The sequence below is a fragment of the Physcomitrium patens genome, chromosome 20 (assembly GCF_059467195.1).
Source record: "Physcomitrium patens ecotype Gransden chromosome 20, ASM5946719v1, whole genome shotgun sequence".
NCBI classification, from domain to species: domain Eukaryota; kingdom Viridiplantae; phylum Streptophyta; class Bryopsida; order Funariales; family Funariaceae; genus Physcomitrium; species Physcomitrium patens.
The window spans coordinates 13,986,124-14,010,767 of record NC_143429.1 but is presented as its reverse complement, the minus strand read 5'-3'; the positions used below and the strand labels follow the sequence as shown (position 1 = coordinate 14,010,767).

Sequence of the window (24,644 nt, the reverse complement as noted above, 5' to 3'; positions counted from 1 at the left end):
TCGTTGATTATATCCATTATTTTCATTTGTTGATTACTTATAACCATTATCAACCTCTTCTTCATCTTTATATAATCTTGCATCAATAGCATGACTTATTCTAGCTTCATCCATTAATTACCTCTTTCACTTAATGTTGTCTATGATAACATCATAAAACTCCTTCTTTGCTATTTCCAAAATTTCTTTCAATGTAGATTCCACCTTAGCATTTAATATACGTTCTTCCAACATTCCTTTCAAATTTGTTGCCACTTCAATATCAAAAAGTAGCTTATAAGTAATTGATTTGCCTTTATCTTTTGACTCCTTTGTTTTTTCTTCCAATGATGCTAAAGTATCCTTTATAGGCAATTCTTGTGAAATCGCTTCACGAGCCTCGTCTCCTCAAGTTTGCCTCTTACAAGAATTTTCTTCTCTTGTATCATTAAAATTTTTTCGTCCCTTTTTTCCCATTAAAGCTTCATGTTGGCTCTTAGCAATATATGCATGAACTGAAAGAGACTCAACAGGATCTTTCCAACCTCTTGCACCTTGTATTGTAGCTGCAATCCTCAATAACGCTTCCCGAGGCATTTTCTTTTTTGTATTGTAGAAATGGCAGAAGCACAAATTTTATTAGTTTCTATACTTCCACCAAAGTCATCATCTACTCTAGCACCATAACTTCTACTCTCTCGTGTTGCTATTCCATATTCTATTAAATAATCTTTAATCAATGCTCTCATACCTCCTTTGCCAAAAATTAGTTTGAAAGAGATCCTCTATATCCTTTAATGTAATCTTTCCATCTTTCTAGTAAATAACTCCTTACTGTACCATATTATTAAATTCATTGCAATCCTTCCTAGTATGTGAAGCGTCATCACACCATATACATCTTTGTACATATCCTTGTTTTGAAACATTCTTCAAATTTTTTGTAGAAGTATTTTCTTCAAGTCTTGTCAATTTGATTTAAAGATCGTGCATTCCACATATAATTTCTTCAATTCCCATATCTCTTTTCTTCGATAAAGATGTTGAAGGTTGAATAGTAGGCATTGTTGGTCGTATTGTATATACTGGAATTTTAGGTGCTTGTATTGATTTTGGAATATTACTCCTTCTTCCTTTCTCTTTATGCAAGCAAATCCACTGCATTTTCAATATTTTTCCACTTTATTGTCAATCCTTCATCTTCTTCTTTGTCTTCAAGAAGCAACTCCAATTTTTCTTGTAACTCTCCATCAGCAGCTTGAAGAAATAATTCAACCTTGTTCGGCTCTAATGTCAATTTTTCTACCTTCAATAATTGAGAATACTGCTTCTCAAATTCCCTAAGTAGCTCTATTGCTTATAAATTCTTATTATCTATTCTAGAAATATTTTCCTAGTAATACAATCAATGTCCTCCAAAAAATATTCATCTTTTAATGCATGTGAAAAAACCTCGCATGAATTTCTATAATGGTCTATAATTGATATAATATCCTCTCTTATTTCTGGTATCATGGCAAGTCTAAATAATTCAACCATCTTCTTCTTAGAAACCTGATTTAATTCCATTTTCCAAATATAACATCTTAATACTTTGAAATATCCCTTCCATCAAATTGATAAATTTTATTGACCATTGCTTGCAATGCTTTGGTTGCTAAAGCTTCTTTGCGATCATTGCTTTGTTGTTGCTGCATAGATAGTCATAAGGCTTAAAACATACTAGCAATGGATGGATCCATGTACATATCTTGTCTTTTAGAAGAAATCCTATCAGAAGCTCCACTTGAAGCTTCTCCCAAAGCTCCTTTAAAACTTTTATTCTCGTTCTTCATACAATAAAATAAAAAAAATTAATTTTAATACCTCCTTCCTCAAGCGTTTCACATCGGATTCACCACTTATATCGTATTACATGCTCTTTTACTTGTGAATGCACTAGGCATCTTGCTATAGAAGATAAAATGATGTTTTGCAAGTATCCAAGTATTCTAGTGTGTTTAAACCATTTAAATACAAACTAATTTGGATTTCAATATAAAAGCTTACTCCCAATACAAAGTACTTAGAAATACTATTTTTAATAACTTTGAGATATTATAAGCATAATTTTTTCTGTTATTTGTTAGTTTTTTTTTTTTTTTTTTTTTTTTTTTTTAAACTCTAATCCTAAACAACGAGCTTCGACAAGCTGTAATTCTCAATCTCACCATCCGATTGTTGTAAAACTTTTATTACTAGTGTCTTTACAAGTCTTCTAAATGCTCAAGAAGTTCAATCCAATCCAACTTACAGATTGCAAGAAAACGCTATAAATCTACACTGATGTCCCTTGATGGCCACCCAAAAGTTGATGACATAATGTAACTTATAATTTCTCCTTCTCTAACAGTTGATTCTCATTCAAACTTTGTGTATAGCTTTGCCTTTAAGTCCTTGACTTATTGTGTCAAAATTCACCTTATTCCAACTGATAGATCTCTAGATATTACAAAAACCCTAAACAACTCCAATATGCCAACTTCTCATACCTCTATACACTAATGATCAAATATCTTCTATCTGTACCATTAGATTAACACAAATTTTTGCATGTACTTGGCATACTCAACCATCTAGACACCTCTAAAATTTCAATTGCAGATGTCTCTCCAATTTTACAAAACAATCAAGAGTACTAGCTGTTACTTTATTGCAAAAAATCCAATTCACTAATACAAACACTGACTTTCAGCAATGATTGCAAGTCCTCCCAAATCCTATGAACCCAATTCACGAATACAAATACTGACTTTGAGCAATGATTGTAAAGTCCTTCCAAACCCTATGAAACCCAATTCTACACTTTTTGAAGCTAGCTCTCCGACCCTAAAATCCCTGATCTCCGAATGTCCTCTTCTTTTTTCTTTTTTTTCTTTTAATTTTGTGAGATCCCCTATTCTTTCACCTTGCATCCGGAATTGGAACAGCAGACCGCACTTCCATGGAATTCCCGCCTCTAAGACGATCTTTCTACGGAAAAGAAGGTTCTTCCCGAAACGGCATAGAGAGTGAAACAGCTTGAAATGGAACCGAAGCCTCCATATTCGAGACCTCATTGGGTTGCCCAACCGAGTCAAGTTTCATATTGGATAAGAAGCTCATAATAGGACCTAGATTGGATGTCCCCGTAATTGGATAAAATTGGCCCTTCACATCAGGCTCATCCGAATGTTGAATTGGTCATTTTTCCTTTTGTCGACTCTTGGTAAGAATGGCTTGGACACATTCCATCCGATTTACTGGAGAATCTTGAGAACCTCAATTTATCTCCTCAATTTTTCTTTGGCTTTGGATCTACTAATTTTGATTATTGAAATTGAATGGAGCATTACATTGCTAATAAGTATGCCCCTACTGCTTGCTATTCCCACACACTGACGCGTAATTGTCACTGGCTCTGGGATTGGGACATTCACTAGCATAATGACCAATCTGTCTCCAACGGAAACAATCAAGTGGTCTTCTTGCACCCCCATCAGGCATATTAGGTGTCTCCATCGATGTATACCTACTAGGCTTGTTCCATGTAGGATTAGAAAATGATCCTAATCGTCCGTTGGTACGGAGGATATTTGCTTCGATGACGGCGGTGAAGCATACATTGTCGTCACATTCGGTGGTACAGTTTGCAATGGGGTGACATTAACTGGCCTCTAAATATTGGCACTGGAATTGGCCATTGTTTTTAACATCCAAAATGACTAAATATTAATAAATCTTTTTTATTTATATTTTCACCATATAGTCATGTTACAACATGACAACGTAGAGAAGAAGATTAGAGAAAGAGATGTTTTGATATTATTAAAAAGAGATTGTTTAAAAAAAGAGCCTAAAGATCCTTTGGCAAATCACTTCCAAATTTTATTTGTAATATTGAAGTAACAATGGTCCTTAAATTTTTTAGTTACAATAAAATTAAAATTTTTGATATATATATTACAAGTATTTGATTTTTGTTACTACATTGAAGCAATTACAATTAGAAAAATTTAAGAAGCTTATTTTTTTAGACATAATTGGAATTACTTTAATTTTAGTATATCAAAATATCATTATAGTAGGTAAAGAAAAAAATATATAACAAGCTTTTTATATATAACATAACTTTCAAGTTAAAAGATTATAAGACAATAGATTGTAGAAATTGTAAGATATTTTTGTGAAGAGAAATTTTTATAAATATCATCTGATTTAATTATAAAGAATATCTATGAATCTATTTAAATTCAATTCTTGTCACTATGATGTTAAAAGAATTTTTTTATATATTATATTTCTTTTGTTTGAGGTATGACAGACTTTCAATGACTTTTCTAAAGTTATTTTTTCCTTTGAACCAAAAAATGATGTATTTTAAAGTTATTTTTAAATAATGAAGTTTCTGATTGAATATTAAGTTTATCATTTAAGTGATTTTTTTAAATTATAATTGAAAAAAAAACCAATTTTTTTTCTATTATGTTTTTATTGGCATAGAAGATATTATCAATTTTTTATATATAGATATTTTAATCACTTTACTCTCTCCACTTATATGTTGAATAACTATTGATTTGTTTTGTTTCTTACTCACTTGTAGTACTTACTAACTTTTAATCTTTATTATTGTTTAATCATATCTTCTTATATTTCTTTAGAAATAAAATTTATTAATGATCATTTTTGTATTAACATATCTTCTTATTCCTTGAATATTTTATCTTTTAATTTTTTTTTTCTATCTTTTTTTCCTTTTTTTCTTTTATAACTGATAAAAATGTTCTTACTTTGTCACTTTATCTATCTTTGTATTTCTACTTCTTAGTCTTTTTCTTTTATAGTTCATTATATATCATAATACCATGTTTACTTTAATGTTAGTATTATTATTATTATTATTATTTATATGTCTTGATTTTATTTCTAATTTAACTTTTGTTTTAAAAGCATCATATATAAATTATTTACTTTTTGTATCCAAATGGCTTTATAAGCTATTAGACAAGATTGATTTTTTTACTTTTAAGATTTAATCTTTATTTAGTATCTATTAATATAGATTTATTTTTAAATTTTAATTTATAATCTTTTCAATTTTAATATAATATATATATATATATATATATATATATATATATATATATATATATAGATATATACATATACATATATACTTATATTTTGATTACATTTCTTTTCTAATTCCTTATTTAATCTTCATTGCATGTGTTCTAACTTAGAATTTAGATTGTTCCACCTTGTCTATGGTCTTTGATATTCTTGATGAATTTGGTAGGTTGTAATTGGGAATATCATCTATCTTTAATGGTTTTTATAATATAAAAATGTTCATAATATCTTCAATTCCTACTTCATCTTTAATTTTCACTAAATCATTCTATATCCAAAATATATACAAATAACAATAGATATGCATTATGGTCAATATGCTAAAGCATTGTGATTTTAAGGACAAGAACTTAAATTATGTAAATTAAAAAAATAAGATGTATGTAACAAACAAATAATAAATTAAAATTAAAATTTTTATATATTTAGATGAAAATTAGATAGCTATTGGTAAAAGCAAAAAAAAATAAGTACTTTTAAAATTAAACTAAAAACAAGAAAAGTATTAAAAAAATAAATACTCAATTTTTATATATATATATATATATATATATATATATATATATAGATGCATATATTATATAATTAAATAACTATAAGATAATATCATATAGACTATATGACTTGTATCTAACATGCAAGATACATATTTAACTTGTAGAGCAAGTTTTTAATATGTATATTTTATAGCCAAATGTAAAGGTAAATTTTATTCCTCAACCTAAATTATAAGATGGATTCAATTAAGAGTTGCTTGTAATTTGTGGTGTAAAGTGAAGGAAGAAAATAACAAAAACAAAAGAAGAACAAACACAAAATAATTGAAATAAATAAAATCAAGTAATTACTAATAATATTTTATAATACTAATATCGATTTAAGGCTATAATTTCTTATCTTAATTATTTTTCATAATAATAAAATTAATTTAAATCTACTATAAATCCTACTTTTTATATAAATAACTAAAAAGACATGAAATTCTTTTTTATGCTTCTTCTAATTACTAAAATTTATATTTTTTTATAAATAATACATATAGATAGAAATTTAATGAAAATATTGATCTTAATAATTAATCCTTAGTATTCAATAATAAATAAAGATACTAAATAAATTAAGATAATTGCCTCCAAGACTTATTAAGACTCCATTTCTACAACTAACATCTTTATTTTCTATTTTTCTAGAATTTCTATACTACTCATCATATATTGTCATTCTAAACACTCTAAATATATCTCTTTATCTTAAAATAATTAATAAATTAATTTGATGATTTATACCAATTTTTAATAGTAGTAACCAATATATATAATATATGATCAATTTATTGGCTAAGATTTCAAGCTACCAATCATATATAAATACGAATAAAGTCAAATCTACATCTATAAAGCTTCTAAGAAATATTCTAAGAAGATACCATGAATTTTAATTCATTTAAAAGTATTTCTAATTATCCAAGTAAATAAATTTATAAATATTAATTAATTAATTAATTAAATTTATAATATTTACATAAATTTTCTTGATAATCTCATATTTAAAAATTGATCATTGATGATGTCAATCAACTATACTTTTTATTTAAGATATCAAATGTAGTGGTGATTTGGAAGCACAATTATTCTTGTATAATTCATCTCTTAGAAATTATTTGGTTAAAAGATATCTGATTCATATATGGTAATAACAACCTAGTAGCCTCAAAAAAAAAAAAAAAAAAAAAATCAAACATCATTACAATCACTTTTATATCTTATTTGCATTGACTCAATTAGATGCATATATTGCCTCTTCATTATTTTTATTTCCTAATACAGTCACATCTTAAAATATTTTTATTTCTATTTTATAATATAAAATATTATATATATATGGAAAAAAAATTATAGACTTCAATAATAATAACCTCCTCTAAACACGAAATCTAACATTAAAAGTTCATTATTATTATTATAAATCTTCTCACTTTAATATAAACACTTTTTTTTATTTCAAACTTTTATATATAAATATTATAGTTGTAGTTGGTTTAATGCCACACTATCAACTAACACGTGCTTATCTTTCTTTTAGGCTTTGTAATATAACCCTATCAAGTACAATTGATTGAAGTATAAAAATTTGTCCATGGTATTTAAATATTTAAAAATAAATTTAATAGAGCCTTACTTACTAAATACTACATTGAACAATGTTTCATGTATGGACATAAATGCCATCAAAGATTTCACCATTAATTGGACATTGGCATTTAGCAAAAAAGTAGATTTGTTTTTAATACTATCCTCCTAACTTATTATTGTATTTTTTCTAGAAAAGAATATTTGATGAATCAATCCCGAATTTCTTCTAATATGTTAGTCTTTCACCTTATTTAGTTAAAAATTAGACTTATTCTATGTAATTAATCTTACTCAAAACTCAAATCTTCAAATATATATATATATATATATATATATATATATATATATATATATATATATATATATCTTATTTTACTAATATATCTTTCTTCAATGTTTAATTACATTAAGTATCATGTTGATACAATCTTGTAATATGATATCAAAGCATAATTTACTCCTAAGTAGTTAGTGAGGAATAAAGAAGGTGAGCATTTCTCCCTTACTCAAGAATATAAAAATAGATAGAATGCACCATTGATAGAAAAGTAGTTACAATGGCTAATGCTAAAAATAAAAAAAAATAAAAAAAAATAAAAAAATAAAAAACCTCAAATTATAAGGTAAGAGATTTAAATAAAGTAATATAACTACAAAACTATAATGTTCAAAGTCTAAAGATAAAAGTTGTCTTGAAGCAAAAAAAACTTGTAAGGTCTAATAGAATCAAAGAGCCTTTTAACTTAGTTTTTTATAATTATAGAAAGAGTACTATATAAAGAAGATAGATTAAAGGACTCAAAACAAAGAACACAATCAAGGATAATTATGTTTGTATGAAATAACTTAATAGGTGCAGTGTTTCAATATGTCAATCATGTTGATTCTTAGAACATGCTTTGTAGGATGTTTGAAACTAGAAATCAACAACAAATCTTATTGCTTATTAGCAAGTTAAACAATATGATGATAAAAGCGGGTAGAGATATCAATGCATGCTGAAATTTCCTTAGTAAACTTTGCTACTATAATAAAGTTGTAGAATCCAAAAATTTAACATTATTCAAGCATGCAAGATGTATGTTATAATACAAGTAATTTTATAACATATTTTAGGCAAAAGCCATGAGTATAACATTTGTCTTTAACTAAACTCCTACTATAACTATGGAAGAAGAAACACTAAAAGAATTATATTCATGTATAAAACTATTAAATAATTTTTTTGTATATTTGGATGTCTATTTATATATTCTATATAAAAAAAATATACTAAACTTGACTCTAAAAGCAAAATATGCATTTTCTTAGACTATTTTGAAGATATTAAGTATTATTATTTTTATGATGTTAAAAAAGACTTGATAATCAAGAGCCATAATATTGAATTTATTGAATATAAATATATTAAGCAAATACAAGAGATCTTAGAGGTTTTCAATAATAATTCTTTAAAAATAGTGATTAAAATTAAGTCTATCAACTTTACATTTATATTTGAAAGTAAAGTAATAATACAATGAAACATGTAGATAATGACACCAATTAATAATATTTTATTATTTAACCTTTATCTTGAATATAAAAAATAAATAAATAAATAAATAAATAATTTTTTAGAAGCTTGTATGCTTGGACATCAATGAGTTGTTACAACTACACTTCTACTATTACCTATGTTAATATTTTTACAAGCATGTAAATTAAAAAAATATCAAATATTTAATAAATTAGAATTGATTTGAATGCCTTTTAAGTTATTTATATCTTTAGTAGATATAATAGATGTTTCTCACATAAGTACTAAAGAACTAATTACTTTCACTAAAGCTATAGAAAAGAATGATATTTAAAAATAAAAAAAAGAAATAGATTTGGATTATTAAAATCTCATTAAAAATAAGATGTGGATATTAATATTTCTATTGGTATATAAAAAAAATATTGAATGCAAGTAGATTTTTAATATTAAATATAATAAAAATTATTCAATAAAGTACAATAGGATAAGACTTATTTTCAAAGGATATGTCCAAAAAATATGCATTGACTATAATAAGTTTTTTATCTTAATAGAAAAAATGACTTCAATTTATACACTTTATGGCCTTGTTGAACTTAAAAATTTGAAAGTTCATAAAATGGATTTGAAAATGATATACTTGAATGGAAATCTTAAAGATAATATACATAGAATAAATTCAAGGCTATGTCTCAAAAGACAATGAATCTTTAATTTTTAAGCTTTTTAGAATTCTATATAAGTTCAAGCAATTTACAATGGTATGGTATAAGAAAATAGATGAATACATTGCTTCAAAATGTTTAAAGAAGAACCATATTAATTCTAATATATTTACTTGCTAAAACTTTTCGATGGATTTATTAACATAATATTATATATTTAAAAGTCTTAATTATATTTTTTAATAATAAAAACTTTTTTAAAAAATAAAAGTCACTTAGTCATAAGATTTGAAATAAAAGGTTTAGAAGAAAATAATTACATCAAGCATATAGATTATAAGGGACTAAGAAAGTAAAATGATTTATTTCAATAAGTAGAAATATTTAAAAAAACATATTGAAAAGATTTAGTATAGAAGACTACAAATCTTTAGTTACCTCTAATTTCTAAGAAAAAATTATCAAGAAATAAGAGTCTACAAATTCATAAGTAAGTTGAAGCAATGAAAGATGTTTCCTATCAAAGTGCAATTGGTAGCTTAATTTATGCAATAATAAGCACTCAAGTTGATATTGCATCTGTAGTCATTAGATTATGTGCTACAATACAATGGAACTTCTTCAAATTTGCATGTAGTTAATTACTAAAATGCAGATTATGCATGAAATATTAATATTCAAGTTTCAATTGTTAGCCAATTATTTTAAGTGGTTGATAGTACTATAAGTTGGAATAGTAGAAGCAACTAACAATTATATTATCTACCACCAAAGTAGAGTATATGGTACCTATTTATGCAACAAAGGAAACAAATTGACTTTACAAATTATTTAAAGATATTAGATTTTTATAAGATTGTCTTATGATTATTTTTAGTAAAAATCAAAGTTGCATTTTTCTTTTAAAGAACCTTATATTCCATGCTTGCATTGAGCATGTTCAAATTCAATATTACTTTGTTTGTAAAAAAATTAAAAATAATGAAATCAACATTGATTTTTGTGGCATTCATGATATTGTTATATATATTTTGACTAAAGATTTGACTTGTAAAAACATTGTAAATTTAAGAAGATGATAGGAATTATTAAATTGAATTAGTCTAATATCTCATTATATACAAGTCTTAAAAGAAAGTTTAGATGTATAAATAATTTCTATTAGACATTGTATTTTTAATTAATATGTAAATACTTGAAATTTTGTAGCTAGCATAAATTGGTGGTACTACTATACAATCACAAATGGCTTAGCAAGACAATTACTTCCAAGTCAAATGGACCTTAATCACAAGTTAGTTGTTAATATGTTTGGACTAAAAAGTCTTTGTTATTAGACTATAAACTTGTACTATCAAAGTCCATAAGAGAAGCTCACTTTATATAGTTAGTTTTTTAAAATATTTCTTAATTAGATGGTGAGCTCATTAGTATTCACATCATTAAGTTTTTATCTTAGTGATTTACTTTCTTCTATTTTTTTCATAATATTCATGTATTATGGATTGATGTTTTTTGTTGTTATTTTTTTTGTTGTTTTTATACCCTTTAACATTATTAGTATTTAGTTTGTTGAAAAATTTGTAGCAATGGTGTATTCTTGATATAGTACAAGATAGTATGTATGCTATAAAATGGGATGTCTAATTAATAAAAGAGTGGTGTCCACATAATAAGAAGGAGGTATCTACCTTACAGTTTTTTAAATATATTTCAAATTAAACAAGTAATAAAATAACATGTAAAACTTTTTTCTTCTTTTTAAGATTTTTTTCCTTATATCAAGAATTTAGTAGAATCTAATCATTTAATAATGTTAATGTCTATTGATTTACTTATAAAATTTAAGATTTATATCACTTTGTTAATAAATTTATTAAACTACATATAATTATTTTTTTAAAATATCTATAACCTCTTAGACTATTGATCCAATTTATGTGTAGCAAAATCCAAATAAAACTGATTAATAAAGAAAAAAATATTTTTTTATTATTAATCGAATACAAAAAATTAATTTTTAGTAAAAAAATGGTTATTAATCGACTGATATAATTTTACAATATATATTTAAATATACATATACATGTATAATTTAATTTTTAATACTAAGGTTGTAAATATTTTAAATATATATATACAACTTTTAAATTTTGAAATACCAGCTCTTAGGGTATGCTATAGTAACAAAGTATTATATTAATGTAGATTTAAGATAATGAATGGATGTTTACTGTACCTTTTATTGATTCTGTATTAACTGATTTAATTAAGGTATGTATGATACCCAATTTTATAAGGTCTTTTCAAAAAATAGCCATTAAAAAGAGATATTAAAAAATAACTTTGTGTATTTTAGTGAAGTAATATTGATTGGTAGTTATTATTGAAGGTAAGTATTATTTCTGTTTAATTATATATATATATATATATATATATATATATATACACACACACACACACACACACATAAATATATCATCTGTTAGGTATGTATAATTATGCATATTTCTATATTGTAAAACTAACTATAACAATAAAGTTAAATAAGAAAAGAACTTGTGTGTGGTTTACATTCATCAGTTGTAATACTTTTTTGATAGGAAAATAATTTTATCACACAAAATATAAATAACATTCAGCACATAAAATATTTATAATTTGTGTCTTTAAATAGATACTAATTTAACTAAATAAAACTCCTTTTTATATGTAGTAAAAATATTTATTGTTCTCTTTGATAAACATGTTCACATTAAAATAAGCTACTACAAGATTTTACAAAAAAAAAACGTTTTGTGTCTGAGTTGGCAAGGCGTAGCTTAAGAATATTATAAATTATATCAATTAAAATACCAAACTTAGCATTCCAAACTTAAAGCTGTTTCTTCTTTCAATCTTTGTATTTTCACTTTTTATTTGTTTTGGGAGAACTAAGTTCAACACAAGTTAGTAAATTGATCACTGAATCATTAAATCAGAAAAAAGGGAAGTATTGAAATTATGTTGATAAATCTTCGTGATGATATGTGCTTATAAAAAGATAAAATTAGTAGAGGTAATCAATAATTCTTCTGCAAGTTGTCTTGGATAATATCACTTCTTGTACAAAGCTGTAAGAGTGTGATAGTACTTATTAGAATTCAAGTGGGAACATTTCACCACCTTCATGACAAGTATTAATAGACTTGTAAGTGAAGTCATGCAAGGTGTATTCAACAAGTGTTAAGATAGCATAAACAAAATGGTGACTTTGATGATAAAAATTTGAAGGTGCAACCTGTGATACACATCCACGACAAACATTCTTAAATTTGTATTGACAACATGACATTATAAACACACTGGATGAAAATAAGTAATCAAATTACAAACTTGAAACTGATGAATTCACACATACCCACAAAGTTTTAAATAAACCAACAAACCATTACTTAACAAATTTAACGTAATTACACAGATTTAAATAGTTGCAATTAGTAGAAGCTTCAAACTAAGACTAACAAGCAGTGAGAGGTGAAGCCTAGTGACATCATCCTTTTGACTTTATTACAATTGTATTATTCAACACAATAATTCATGAGATCTAATCCTGTCATTAAAAATATCAAAGTTTATTTGAAGGGTAACATGAGTCATCATTGGCTTTAACTTTTTGAGACAAAAGTTGTCAAAAAGTCGAAAGTCAATGAGCCAGTTATTCCGAGCATGTGAAATGGTGGAATCCCTGCTTCGGAGGAATAAGTCGTTCACGTCGCAGCCTGGAAATGTGAGCCTTGATGTCGGAGGAGGAGTCACTTCGACATCAGTAGTTACGTGGTACAGGCTGATTAGCAAACTGTTGCAGGCGTGTTAGAACATCGACGGATCTGCATTGCAGTCGCAGCTGGTGATCGGAGCAAGGTCTAAAGGGATGTGTCTGCGTAATCTTGCGTCACCTGCCCTTGCTTGCGCGTTGACAAGCTTGAGGGCATTTTTCGGTTCAGTTTGCACTGAGACCACGACAGTGCAATCAGAGATCACGATTGATGCGCGGCTTCGTTGATTTCTCTGCATCTACTACACGAGTGTTTCGCTCTTCTTCGTTTTACCCTTGTTCTGGTTCATCTTTTACTCTACCACAAGCCCTGCGTCATGTCGTTTGCCATGTTGCACCAAAAATCGTCTTCAGTTTTTGCTAATTCTTCCATAGGATTAGCAGGGTCATCTATCGTTAGTGATCCTCGTCAAAAACCTTCGCAGGTCTAATATCGAACAACCAAGTTATAATTAACATTGTCGTATTTGCCTTAATGATAATAACAACTTGCTGCCAGCTAGTGAATGTAGGACACAGCTTCACGGTTATGTCACTATTGTTTGTCTTTCCGATGCAACTGATTGTTCTGTGCAGCCCACTTGAAATCACATCCTTGTAACTTTCTTACCAGCTCAACCTTCTCTAATTGAAAATCCGATTAGAAGCTGCGGAGTTCGACTTAATGCATAAACCTGACTAACAAGGCAGGCCATACAAGACGGTTAGAAGAAACACCTGGCAAATTTCCTGTATTACTCGCCACATTTTACCTGCACCTAGTAACAATATCTGACACGAGTTGCTCGCACTTTTCATTACATTCATCACATATCATGAAAACTTAAACAGAGTATTTAACAATCGAGGGTCCCCAACAAAGTTGGGCAACTTTAGATTAAATCAACAGCAGGTAGTTCTCTGAAGAAACAATGACGTTGTGTTTAGCAACTTTGTACATCATGTTCTTTTTGGCAAATCAGATGGCGTGTATTGTCTGTTACCGCAGTAACATGATAATCTTGCTAGGGCACTGAATGTTAAGATGTGAGTTCTGCAGTACTTTATAAATGTAGGGGCATCGCTTAATGAAATACCTTTTCATTGAATGTTGTAGTATCATGCCCTTCATCACATGCAATGGTTCTTGCTGTGGTTCTGGAGGTCTGCCGCTTTCTACCTTCGTATCCGGGAAATCCGTGGGGATAGCAGCTTTCAGGATTGCACAAAAGGTGTACAAATACGCGATTAGATATTAAACCTACTGTGTGCCTAAGGTCGGGCCTCCTAGCTCTTTGGTCTTGTATCTTCTCAAAACAGTGGTGAAATCATTTTGTCAGACGCAGACACGTCAGGTTTGCTCTTCTCATTGTCCAGTGCAACGTTAGTCACTATGAATCGCATATGTATCCGCTTGTCAGGTATGTTCCAGGTTATCTGTCGACAAACGCACAGTGATCAAACAAGATGTACTGTACGATGACAGTGTTTCTGCAGGTACAGGCCACTACTTGAAAGACGAGAAGGCATGGCCATGTCCTGTGCCCTGTTCTTGCCGTCAGGCTCTTTGAGTCTACTGACTGAACCTGGACACAGAATTTCCCGCAGAATGACCTTAATTCACAGCCAAAGCCCTCCCTATTATCGACAAGGAACCTGATTTTTCTCGAACAAAAATCACCTAATAACCAAATGTTTTATTTTAATCAAATAATTAAACTCGTCGCACCAGAAGTCGTAGGAGTACGAACGTCGCAATCATTTCACACTCAGAAGCGGTCTGCGAATTTATATTCATGCTGGACCCAAACAGAAGCGAGAAACAGAAACAAAGCCAGCGTTGACTATTTCTCGAACAACAGGATCCAATGGAAATTGCTTAACAGCATTCCTATACGCAGCACGAAAGGATACCGGCACTAAACCTCACACGCTACAAAAGCGATGAACGAAGTGGAGAAAAATGCTGAACAGTTAAGATCTAACCACACGGGACGCAAATAGGCACTCCGCAACGTGCAAGGTGTAATTGACCATGCGATGATTCGGGGGTTATTTAGTGTCACGTTAACTTCTTCGGTTACGATCAGCCACCATTCTCCCCGGGTTACAACCCAATATCTTCACCCAGCGGCGTAAAAGCACGCTCTGACACATTACCGCGTCAAGATTCCAACAACGAAGGGCTCAGAGAATTGCAACTGAAGAGACCAGCAAACAAATTTCTCTGACCCAGCACATGATCAATTTACGACAGATTCCGGATCATCATGGAAGGCAGACTGGGAAAAGCTAAAAAGAAACCAGCATGGGGTCAGTCACATGATGCATTCAAGCTCCGACTGGTAGGCACCAGATTCTGCTGCCAATCAAGTTTTTAAACAAAGCAGTAATCTACTTTCGAAAAGCTTGGAGTTTCATTCTCCCTGTTCGTGAAATTATGCCCATTCCCAATTTGCCGTGAGAAGATCGATCCATCATTGCACGGCATGTTTTGAACATGTCAAGATTCCTAACTCTACGTACAAGTTTGGTCGACGTGTTACGAGATCTGGGAACATTGCTAATTTACTTCAATATATAACATTTTACGTTCCGTTGCGAGCCTAGGAAAACACTATATTAGGTTTCAGAAATAATTTGTTTTACTTCTTAATTATTTTAAAGAAACTTAGCGAGTAAGTTCAAGACATTGTAATTCTGCTATGGTGGCATAGACACAAATCGTCAATAAAGGAGGCTAAAATAAAAATAAAATACTGTTTGAATAATTGTCCTTCATGTAATCATAGACTTTCTTCCTGTTTGAGCTTGTACTGAAAGATTTCGCAACGATTCTCGAGACTAGAGTAAAAATAATCACAGGATTCCCTGTGGTCGTAACGCACTCCGTCCGTGGTTTCGAATCTGTCCTAGTAACTGAATTCCACCTGATCGTTGATGGATATTTTGTGTTCATCCACGGCAGCCGCTAAACTGCCTCTAAATTTGTCGCCTCCAGGAGGCGCGCTCGGTGCTCTTCGAAGTGAGATCTTCCCCGTCCCCCGGACCCGTTCTCAACCTGAGCGCATTCCGATCCAAGCCCAAGACTTCTGTTCCTCCCACGTTCTCGTTCTGCCTGCTCTAAAAACAAAATGTGTCCACATATGGAGTGGTTTCCATGTTCCACCGAACCCAGGCCATCCGTTGCCCATGATGGAGCCCAAAAAGTACGTGTGTCTCTAATGGAAAAGATTTACTGCGCTACAGGTTCGTGTTCATTCAAACAATTTTAAATACTCGAACTTTGGAGAGGGTCAATTGCTTGGCCTCGGCCATCTTTAGAACCCAAGTTTGTTAGTAACAGGAGCCCAGATGAAGGAGCCCAAACAGAATGTCTGTCTCCGGGAGCTTGCCGCTTCGTGCGTTCATACCGGAGGACCACCGTAGGATGTGGTACCTCGGAGTTTGGGTTTTTCCAACTTTATGTTGTGATCTGTAGAACATAGGCATTATACACAACATTGCAGTAGCTTATTCATCATTTAATTTCTTCTGTATTTATTACCTTTGCTAGAGCTGGCAAATTGGGTGGTCCTTACTCTTGTCAAGTTTTCATTCCATTTAACAAGAAGCTGCAAAAACAGTACTTAAATCACTGTATTATTGTACAGTTCTCAGATCCAGTATGTAAATTAATTGTGGGTCTGTGTGGACATTTGCATGTATGTATGTCAGCTTAATCAGATTAAGATGCAAGATAGAGTATACCAACTGTGACCAACGATGATATCATGACAAATACAATCTCATAATATATATATATACATACACACAAACGCACACACCAGCCAAGAGGCGATCGAATGATGAAATAATTTGTTGTCAGGTTCTGAAAATAGTAAAAATCTCACAGAAGAATGATAAGCAGCATAGTCCAACTTACCACATCCCTCACAATCGGCCATTAATCACCCACTTAAGAACTTCCATCAACCATTAAATCCACCACTTGTGACAAAAATTGACACTTAAACGCAGCATAACCGGGAAGTAACCCACAGTGATTTCATTCATCGACAGAAACCGCGACCACGAGATTCTCGTGAATCTGACGGCGTATCACACTACCACGTGTCGACGAACGCCGATGGCGACTTCTATTCCCGGCGGTTGCGGACTTAGATGGACGAAAAGGGATCCAAGACGACGAAATCGTCGACGAGCGAAAGGTTTCGTCGATTTGCTCACGCGCCAACAATTTCCCTCCGTCGCAGTTCTCGAGATTAGTCTTCTAATTTCTCGTGGCTAATTAAACCCCCTTTTTAATTTCTTTTTGTTTCCCCCCTTTCTCCCGTGTATTCAATTTTCCATGACTTATTTGATCACCAAACTTTCCTTGATTTTGGGGAAATTTTTATTTTGATTTTCTCAAGCATCCTAAATTTAATTAAATCTGGCATAAACTCAATGGTGTACCCCCATGCAATTGTGATTGACCTAGTCAATACAACTTTGTCATTGGTTCAAATCATATGGGAACTAGAGGGAAACTCAGTGAATCCAAATAAGGGGGGGATATGACTCAATCATGCTGAGTCATGATCCATCAACTCTTCCCTCCTTTCAACATCTTTTTAGGGGGGTCTTCTCTAGGTCTATCATGAGCATATCTGTGTCACTTCAGCATTCCTGTGACTGGGGGTGTCCACCACCTTTGCTGAGACACTAATCACCTCCTTTGTCTTTCTCTTTGTGCTCCTTTGGGTTTTGCTGTCTGCAAGGTCAGAGATGATTGGCATCTTCAATACCCCCTCCCCCCCCCCCCCCCACAAACATGGATCAAAAAACACAATACCACCAACAAGTTGACATTATCCTGAGTTACTTTGGTGTTTCATGGTAACCATCATATATATAGGAAGATAGGTAAATAGATGCATTGCTTTCATGTGAGAGACAAATGGTTCTAACTATTCAAATATATATGTATATATATATATATATATATATATATGAGAATGTTAAATAGACCCAAGATTTTACTAAATCAACCCACCCATTGTAACCATCATGAAAAAAAATGACCTTTACATTCATTTCTTGACTGTTGGACATGGAACCAATAAAAACCAACCATGTTTCTCATGATTACCATATTCATAACTAAGAGTGGGTAAATTTGGTAGAAGCATGGGTCTTTTTAACATTCCCCTATATGTGTGTGTATATGTTATTTCATGCAAGCAATATACAATGAAGAAATAGAGCATGCAAGTACATTTGTGAAGTAATCATTGAGTTATTTTATTTTATTTTATCTATTTATTTATCTTCCACTTCATTTTATCTTTCTTGATACTGAATAAGTATGAATATAAATATGCACATACAGACACTCATATATTTTTATACATATATATTCCTACACATTTAATGCATGAAATATTATTTTGAAATCAACAAAATAGGTCAAGAATTTTTTTGAACATTTGCTAGTGGTCAATGGTTTCTATTTATGATAGCAAAGTGGGGGAGGACACAACAGGGGGAAAAAAATGGCAAAATTACGGTTTGATGAAATGCTCAAAAATCATAGTTTAGTTCCATGGACCACCAATTAGGACCCTTTTCGAGCACTGGAGTGCGGAAACAACCACCGAAAGGAGCAATGTTGGCTGACACCGTCCGTCGCCGACCACGCAGCGTAGGGTCCCCCTCTGCGGCGCCACCCATGCGGCCACCCGCCATACCAGATCCCGCCTTGAGAAGGCCCCTCCATAATACAGGCGGGAGTCTGCTTCCCGCCCGATTCAAAAAAACCTCCCGCGCGCCTTGGTTCTATTACGACGGTGACGATTCTAGGTGGAATTGTCGTCTTCTCCAACCGGCGAAGGTTTCATTGCGCCCTTGGATGTAGCCGTGGTACAGACTGGCCTTTCGGGTGGCGCTATTGTTAGCGAGCCTATTGGATTTCAGCCTCTCCTTGCACGCCGCAGTTTGAGAGACCAAGGATCCGTCCCCCTTGAGCCGGTGGATCGTAACTTCCATAGGAACACTCTAGGTTAGTTGAAGTGCTAATTTCTGTCGATGAAGTCTCAAGTGCTGTGCGAAGCGCAGTGCTAGGGAATCTCGACTGGTAGTTTAGTCGAGGGATGGCAGTGCTCGCATTGTTTTGCACCGTGGAGGATACGTCAGCGGCGTACTGTCGTCGGACATCCTCGTATTAGTAGCGCTCAGAAGCTCGGCCAAGGCTGCGTGTTTTCAGGGGTGCACCAGGTGCTATGCGGAGTGGTTATTGTTAGGGTGTTTGCGGCATAGTGAAGAGTGGTCGCGCGTGAGCTCGGTGGGAAGCCTAATTGTTGGTGCGCTCATGTGCTCGGAGTTCATGTCAGGGGTTGCCAGTGTTGGAACAGGGGCTCTAATGCGGGGTGAAGTTTTGAATCGTAGTGGGAGGTTGGCTGACATGTAGTCGGAGAGAGGTCGAGTTAGTTGAGGATGTCCTATTCTTCTTAGTGGTGAGTGTTAAGGGTATCAAGTTTCGGAGGTTAGCAACGACTCGACTGGCGTTGTGGCGAGCGTCGCTATGATGGAGGTTGTGTTTGCTTGCGTTTAATTTTAATCAAGCGCCACTTTTGTCGTCTTGGCCACAATTTTCTCGAGCAGTGAGAGCAATGACGATTGTACTGCGCTGTTCTCCTCGTAGCATTTCTTAGTGCTCTTATAATCATTATTGTTGAGTTCGTTCTAGTGAACTGCAATTGTAGTGATTGTCTGCGTGGAGGTGCGATTCATATCTACGATAAATGAAAATGATGACTCGACTGAGGAGGAGAGGGGATGCCTCCAGAAGTGAACATGGACAACCTGATGCTGTAACATATGTGAGGCGCCAGAGATGTGACTCCACTAGGAACTGTGTGGGAATTGAAGTCGGTCTGGAGGATCGAGCTGGCTCCTCGTGTGCTTCGTCATCGTACCGTAGAGTTCCTGAACTAACTCGCGGATCATCACATATATCTTTAAGGTTCCATACTCAATGCTTGTACTCTCTGGCCGAGTGGTGTTTTAGTCTGTCCCTTGGTAGTATCGGAGGCTCTAAACTTTTTCATTATTGACCTCAGAAGCGTCACTGGTTCCCTGCAGGAGATGACGCTTCATCTTGTAACATAATTGCCATTTTTGTTTCCAATACAGACTGCCATCGTCTTGTTCACTTGTCATTATTGCCTTCTGAACTGACACATGTCCTCTACGTCTTTCAGAGGACCCGTGCTGAGAGCTGATGGGGCGGCAGTAACGGAGATTAGGGTAAATTCTATTAGTGAGCAGAGAATCAAAGGTTTAGACCGTAATGTGGATACTCGATCTCAAGTTACTCATAGGCGCAAGAATTGGAGACCAGGGCAGGCGGTTAAATTAGTGGATGTACAAAATATGTCTTGCATTCCTGATGCCCCTTTAGAAAAGGGGAGACTAGTTGAAGACATCGATGTAGGGTGCGGTGCTCTTCCAGATGAACTCGATAACGTAAACTCGTTCACCTTGTTATCACCTTCAGAAAAATCTCCAATTTCGACATCACAAGAGTTTGGGCCTTCATATCCCCAAAGGAAGAAGTTAGTGGCACCTAGAACACCTCTTACCCCCGCTTCGCAGCTTACTGTGATGCAGACTCCGATGCGTAAGATGAAGTTTCAATCTAGATCTGAATCTCCTTTGGAAAGATTGCCGGTCGAGCTACTGGTACAGATTTTGTCCTTGTATACTGCTGCTTTGCAGTATTGTGACATTTTTTTTTTGAGTGCAGAGTTGTAGTTGGTGGTGAGCCTTCACTGTCACATGGTTCATGCTTGTTTTATTCAGTTTATGTTTGGGCGGTGGTCTCTACATTTTCTGACGATGCGCCCTGTAACGTGATTTAGGTACATATTGTATGTAGACTACATCATGACCAGCTTAAACCTGTCTTCCACGTCTGCCGGTCCTTACAACAAGCGGTAAGCCCAAATCCTTTTCATCAACTTGTAATAGTGCGCATGCGCATGTTTCGGCTCTTAATTTCTGAAGGTGATGTTTGGCATGTTAGTCTCTGGATTTGGAAGATTGTCTTATTATTGCGTGATTTGGATCACTGCAACTACCTCGCTCATGTGCTGGAATTTTTTATTCCGCAGGTTAGCATTGCTAGGCAAATGCATTTCAATTTTACTACGCCGGATTATGAAAGGCAAAAAACTGTCAGTTTTTACACTCCTAAACGTCATCGAGACTTTTACTTCACGTAAGTTACATTTGCTGTCTTCAATTATCTTCCTCTTGGCCTTTGACATGCACTCGATGTTGTCTTTCTAATGCCGACGGATGGGTTCTATGTGAACCCACTTGTTATGATGTGCGCTGTTCGTTTAAGATGTATACTTTATGTCTTAACATCTTTTATTTGTGTAGTGTTAGTGAAGCTCCTGGAGGTACATTGGATGTGCGACCTCCAACACCTCAGGCTCCCAGACACCCCCCTAAGCCACAACATGCGCGAATTCCATTGGCTGACATGAAAGCAATTGTTGCTCCGTTGTTTCAAGGTCCCAGAGATACCCCTCACAGACCTCCAGGTATACCTCGTCCAACATTCAAAGCAGTGGCATCGCACCGGGTTCTCTTCAACGAAGAAGAGTTTCGTGATGCAGGAGCCCCAGCTACAGTTGCAAGTTAGGCTTCACTACCATGAGCTCATGGTAGTGAAGCCTAAAACGCTTGTCCGTGAGGACTTCTGTGGTACATGTTGATTATCAAGTGTCTGCCCAAGCAAATGCTCGTCGCCCGGGTGTACCATCTAAAGAACAACTTATATGGAAGATGTGTCGGACCGTTTTCAACCGAGAGTCGAAAACATGGCCATCCGCCATCGATATGTATCCTCTACAAATGTGGAAATATAGATGAAGCTGAAAGTAGAGCAGCTTCGGAGAATGTAACATATTTTTTAAAACATCCACTAGGTGGATATGAATGTGAAATAAACTTCTGTACACAGTCTTTGTACAGAAACCCCACTCTGGATAGTTCAGTTAATACCATTCACAGCATGACTAACCTCACTCCGGGAAATTGTCCGAGCAAGGCATGTCGCGTGAGTAAATAATTGCTGTTGTAAACATTAAGCTGGTGGCACAACACAACGTGAGCCTGTGTGCGTCACCTGAAGTAACGGTAGACGTAGAACTTGATGCAGGAGGTACCAGCATCACTAGCGACTGCTGCCTCCCAGCGGGTTCGACGAGGACCGAGATCTATCATCCTTGCCTCTGGAGTCTGGCGGGATTGGTGTCTTTCATTTCGAGGAAAACATTACGTTGTGTCCTTCTGTTGGTGCCCACGACTTTTGTGATGTGTGTTCGGGGTTAGCAGCAAGTCAACTGGGTTGAAGGAGTCAGTTATGATCAGGCGCGCCTTTAAAAATCTACCACTTGAACGACCAGAAGGACACTTGCTTACTGTTTTTTTAGCCAGAAACTGGTAACATAGCATAGCTTACACAGGAAGGACAATGTAGGAGGGACAAATGCAGTAAGTTCTGCGCTTTTTGGCCAGAATGTGCTACATCTTAGGATAATATTTCCAATTCCCAACCCGCACGGTGCTGCAATCTTCACTGTTTCAGAAGACGATGCTGATAGCAGTATAAAAATTCTTTTGCAAAGTGTGCTCATCATTGTCAGACTGATTTTCAGAATCCGAATGATGTCGAAGTGTAGCACAAGGATCCGACTGCCGTGGGTTGAACAGCCTCTTCCATCCCCCCGTTCCAGCAGTCCAAGCCATGATCTGTGCAACGAGAGAGTCAGGGCTTCATCATTTCTTCCCAAACACAACTTGAGATATGTCCCGTTTATCTACTTAATCGACTCGTCATAACCCGGCGAATGGCCATTCCAGATGATTGTGGATTCATTTGAAGCTGGTCGAGATAGTGCACAACGACGACCTGAGTTGTGTAAGGCTGGAGATGGAAGTGTTCCTCATCTCGAAAAGGTGAAATGCATCGTGGCAATCCGGACGGTACGGATCCTTCAGTCTCAAGAGGATTACTAGTTGCATCAAGCGCAGATGGTGACCATGCCCTGCTTGTCAAATAAAAACCGCACCTTTCTTGACGAGCAAAGGTTTGAAGCATTTCAAACCATCTTTACATGCTTCTTGAGACCTGTTGCGTCGATAGTTGGACAAAATGCGTCGATGTGTGATCGTTTTTATCAATATTTCAATACTGTAGAGGGACAATGCTTGAACTTCATGAACTATCAGCACATTGTATTGAAAGTTTGATAGTTTAAGAATAATGGGTAGTCTAGCTCTGAAATTTGTTTAAAGATAATTACAAAAAGTATGTTTTACTCTGATGTTCTAAACTTTCTTAAAAGGGTCACATGTCTAATAAATATGACAAAAGGTTATAATCTTTTTTGTTCAAGTGCTCAAACAAATGTTAGATTCGGTGTTTGTGGTTCATTAATTTTTGTTGTTCTCAAAATTGATCAAAGAAGTTTTACAGACTCGCAACAAATTTACTACAATAATATTTTTTTAAATATTGTATTGTAGTCCCAATAAAGAACTTAAATTTCTCACTTTTTAATATTTTAAAACAGATTTTTTTTATTTTTAGTTTTTAAAATTTATTTGTATCAAGTTATCAATAAAATATTCAAATATAAAACCTAATTTATTCTTTAATTCCAACCTTTAAGTTATATTTAATTAGCACTATAGATAAAAATTTTCAAAATTTTATTATTAAGACTTCAAAATTTAAAACTAATATTAGTTCTTTAATTAGTAGATTTTTTTAAAAAAAATTAAATAAAATTTAGAATTTTACAAATACTTGGATAAAATATATATGTAAATTCTACAATACATAGATTTTCTTACTCTAATATGGATAGAAACTACACGATAAATCTATTATTTTTGTATATTAGTTACTATCAAGATAAAAAAAAAAACTTTATTAGTTTAAAAATTTCATTTGAAGATTTTATCAAATTTTATCTAATAAGTTTTAAAAATAAATTACACACTTAATTTTTTTTAGAATTTTATAAATTATATTTGCCACATATTGAAGTCAACTATAAGTTCATACAAATATTATTCCTGAGATAGAAATATAATATCAATAATTATTTAGTTTTTTAAAATATAAACATATATTATACACAATGTATTTTTATGATATATTAATATGTAAAAAATTTATATTAGAATAGGTTAATCCACAAAAAAAAAGATAATTAAAAATATTTATAAATATGAATATACTAAAATTTTATTTAAATAAGTAAAAAAATTATAACAATTTTGGTTATTTTAATAGTAACTATGTTTACTTTAATAAAAATATCAAATTTAAA

The 24,644-nt window shown here is 32.7% G+C and overlaps 1 protein-coding gene across 1 annotated transcript; it reads left to right on the top strand.

Annotated features, from left to right (window-relative positions):
- Positions 1-19,753: 19,753 nt before the first annotated feature.
- Positions 19,754-22,283, top strand: LOC112272966 (uncharacterized). The gene is made up of 5 exons (XM_024501206.3): positions 19,754-20,254; positions 20,493-20,973; positions 21,153-21,227; positions 21,405-21,511; positions 21,679-22,283. Exons 1-5 carry the CDS (start codon positions 20,034-20,036, stop codon positions 21,941-21,943), a joined length of 1,149 nt encoding a protein of 382 aa, XP_024356974.1. The 5' UTR covers positions 19,754-20,033; the 3' UTR covers positions 21,944-22,283.
- Positions 22,284-24,644: the final 2,361 nt, after the last annotated feature.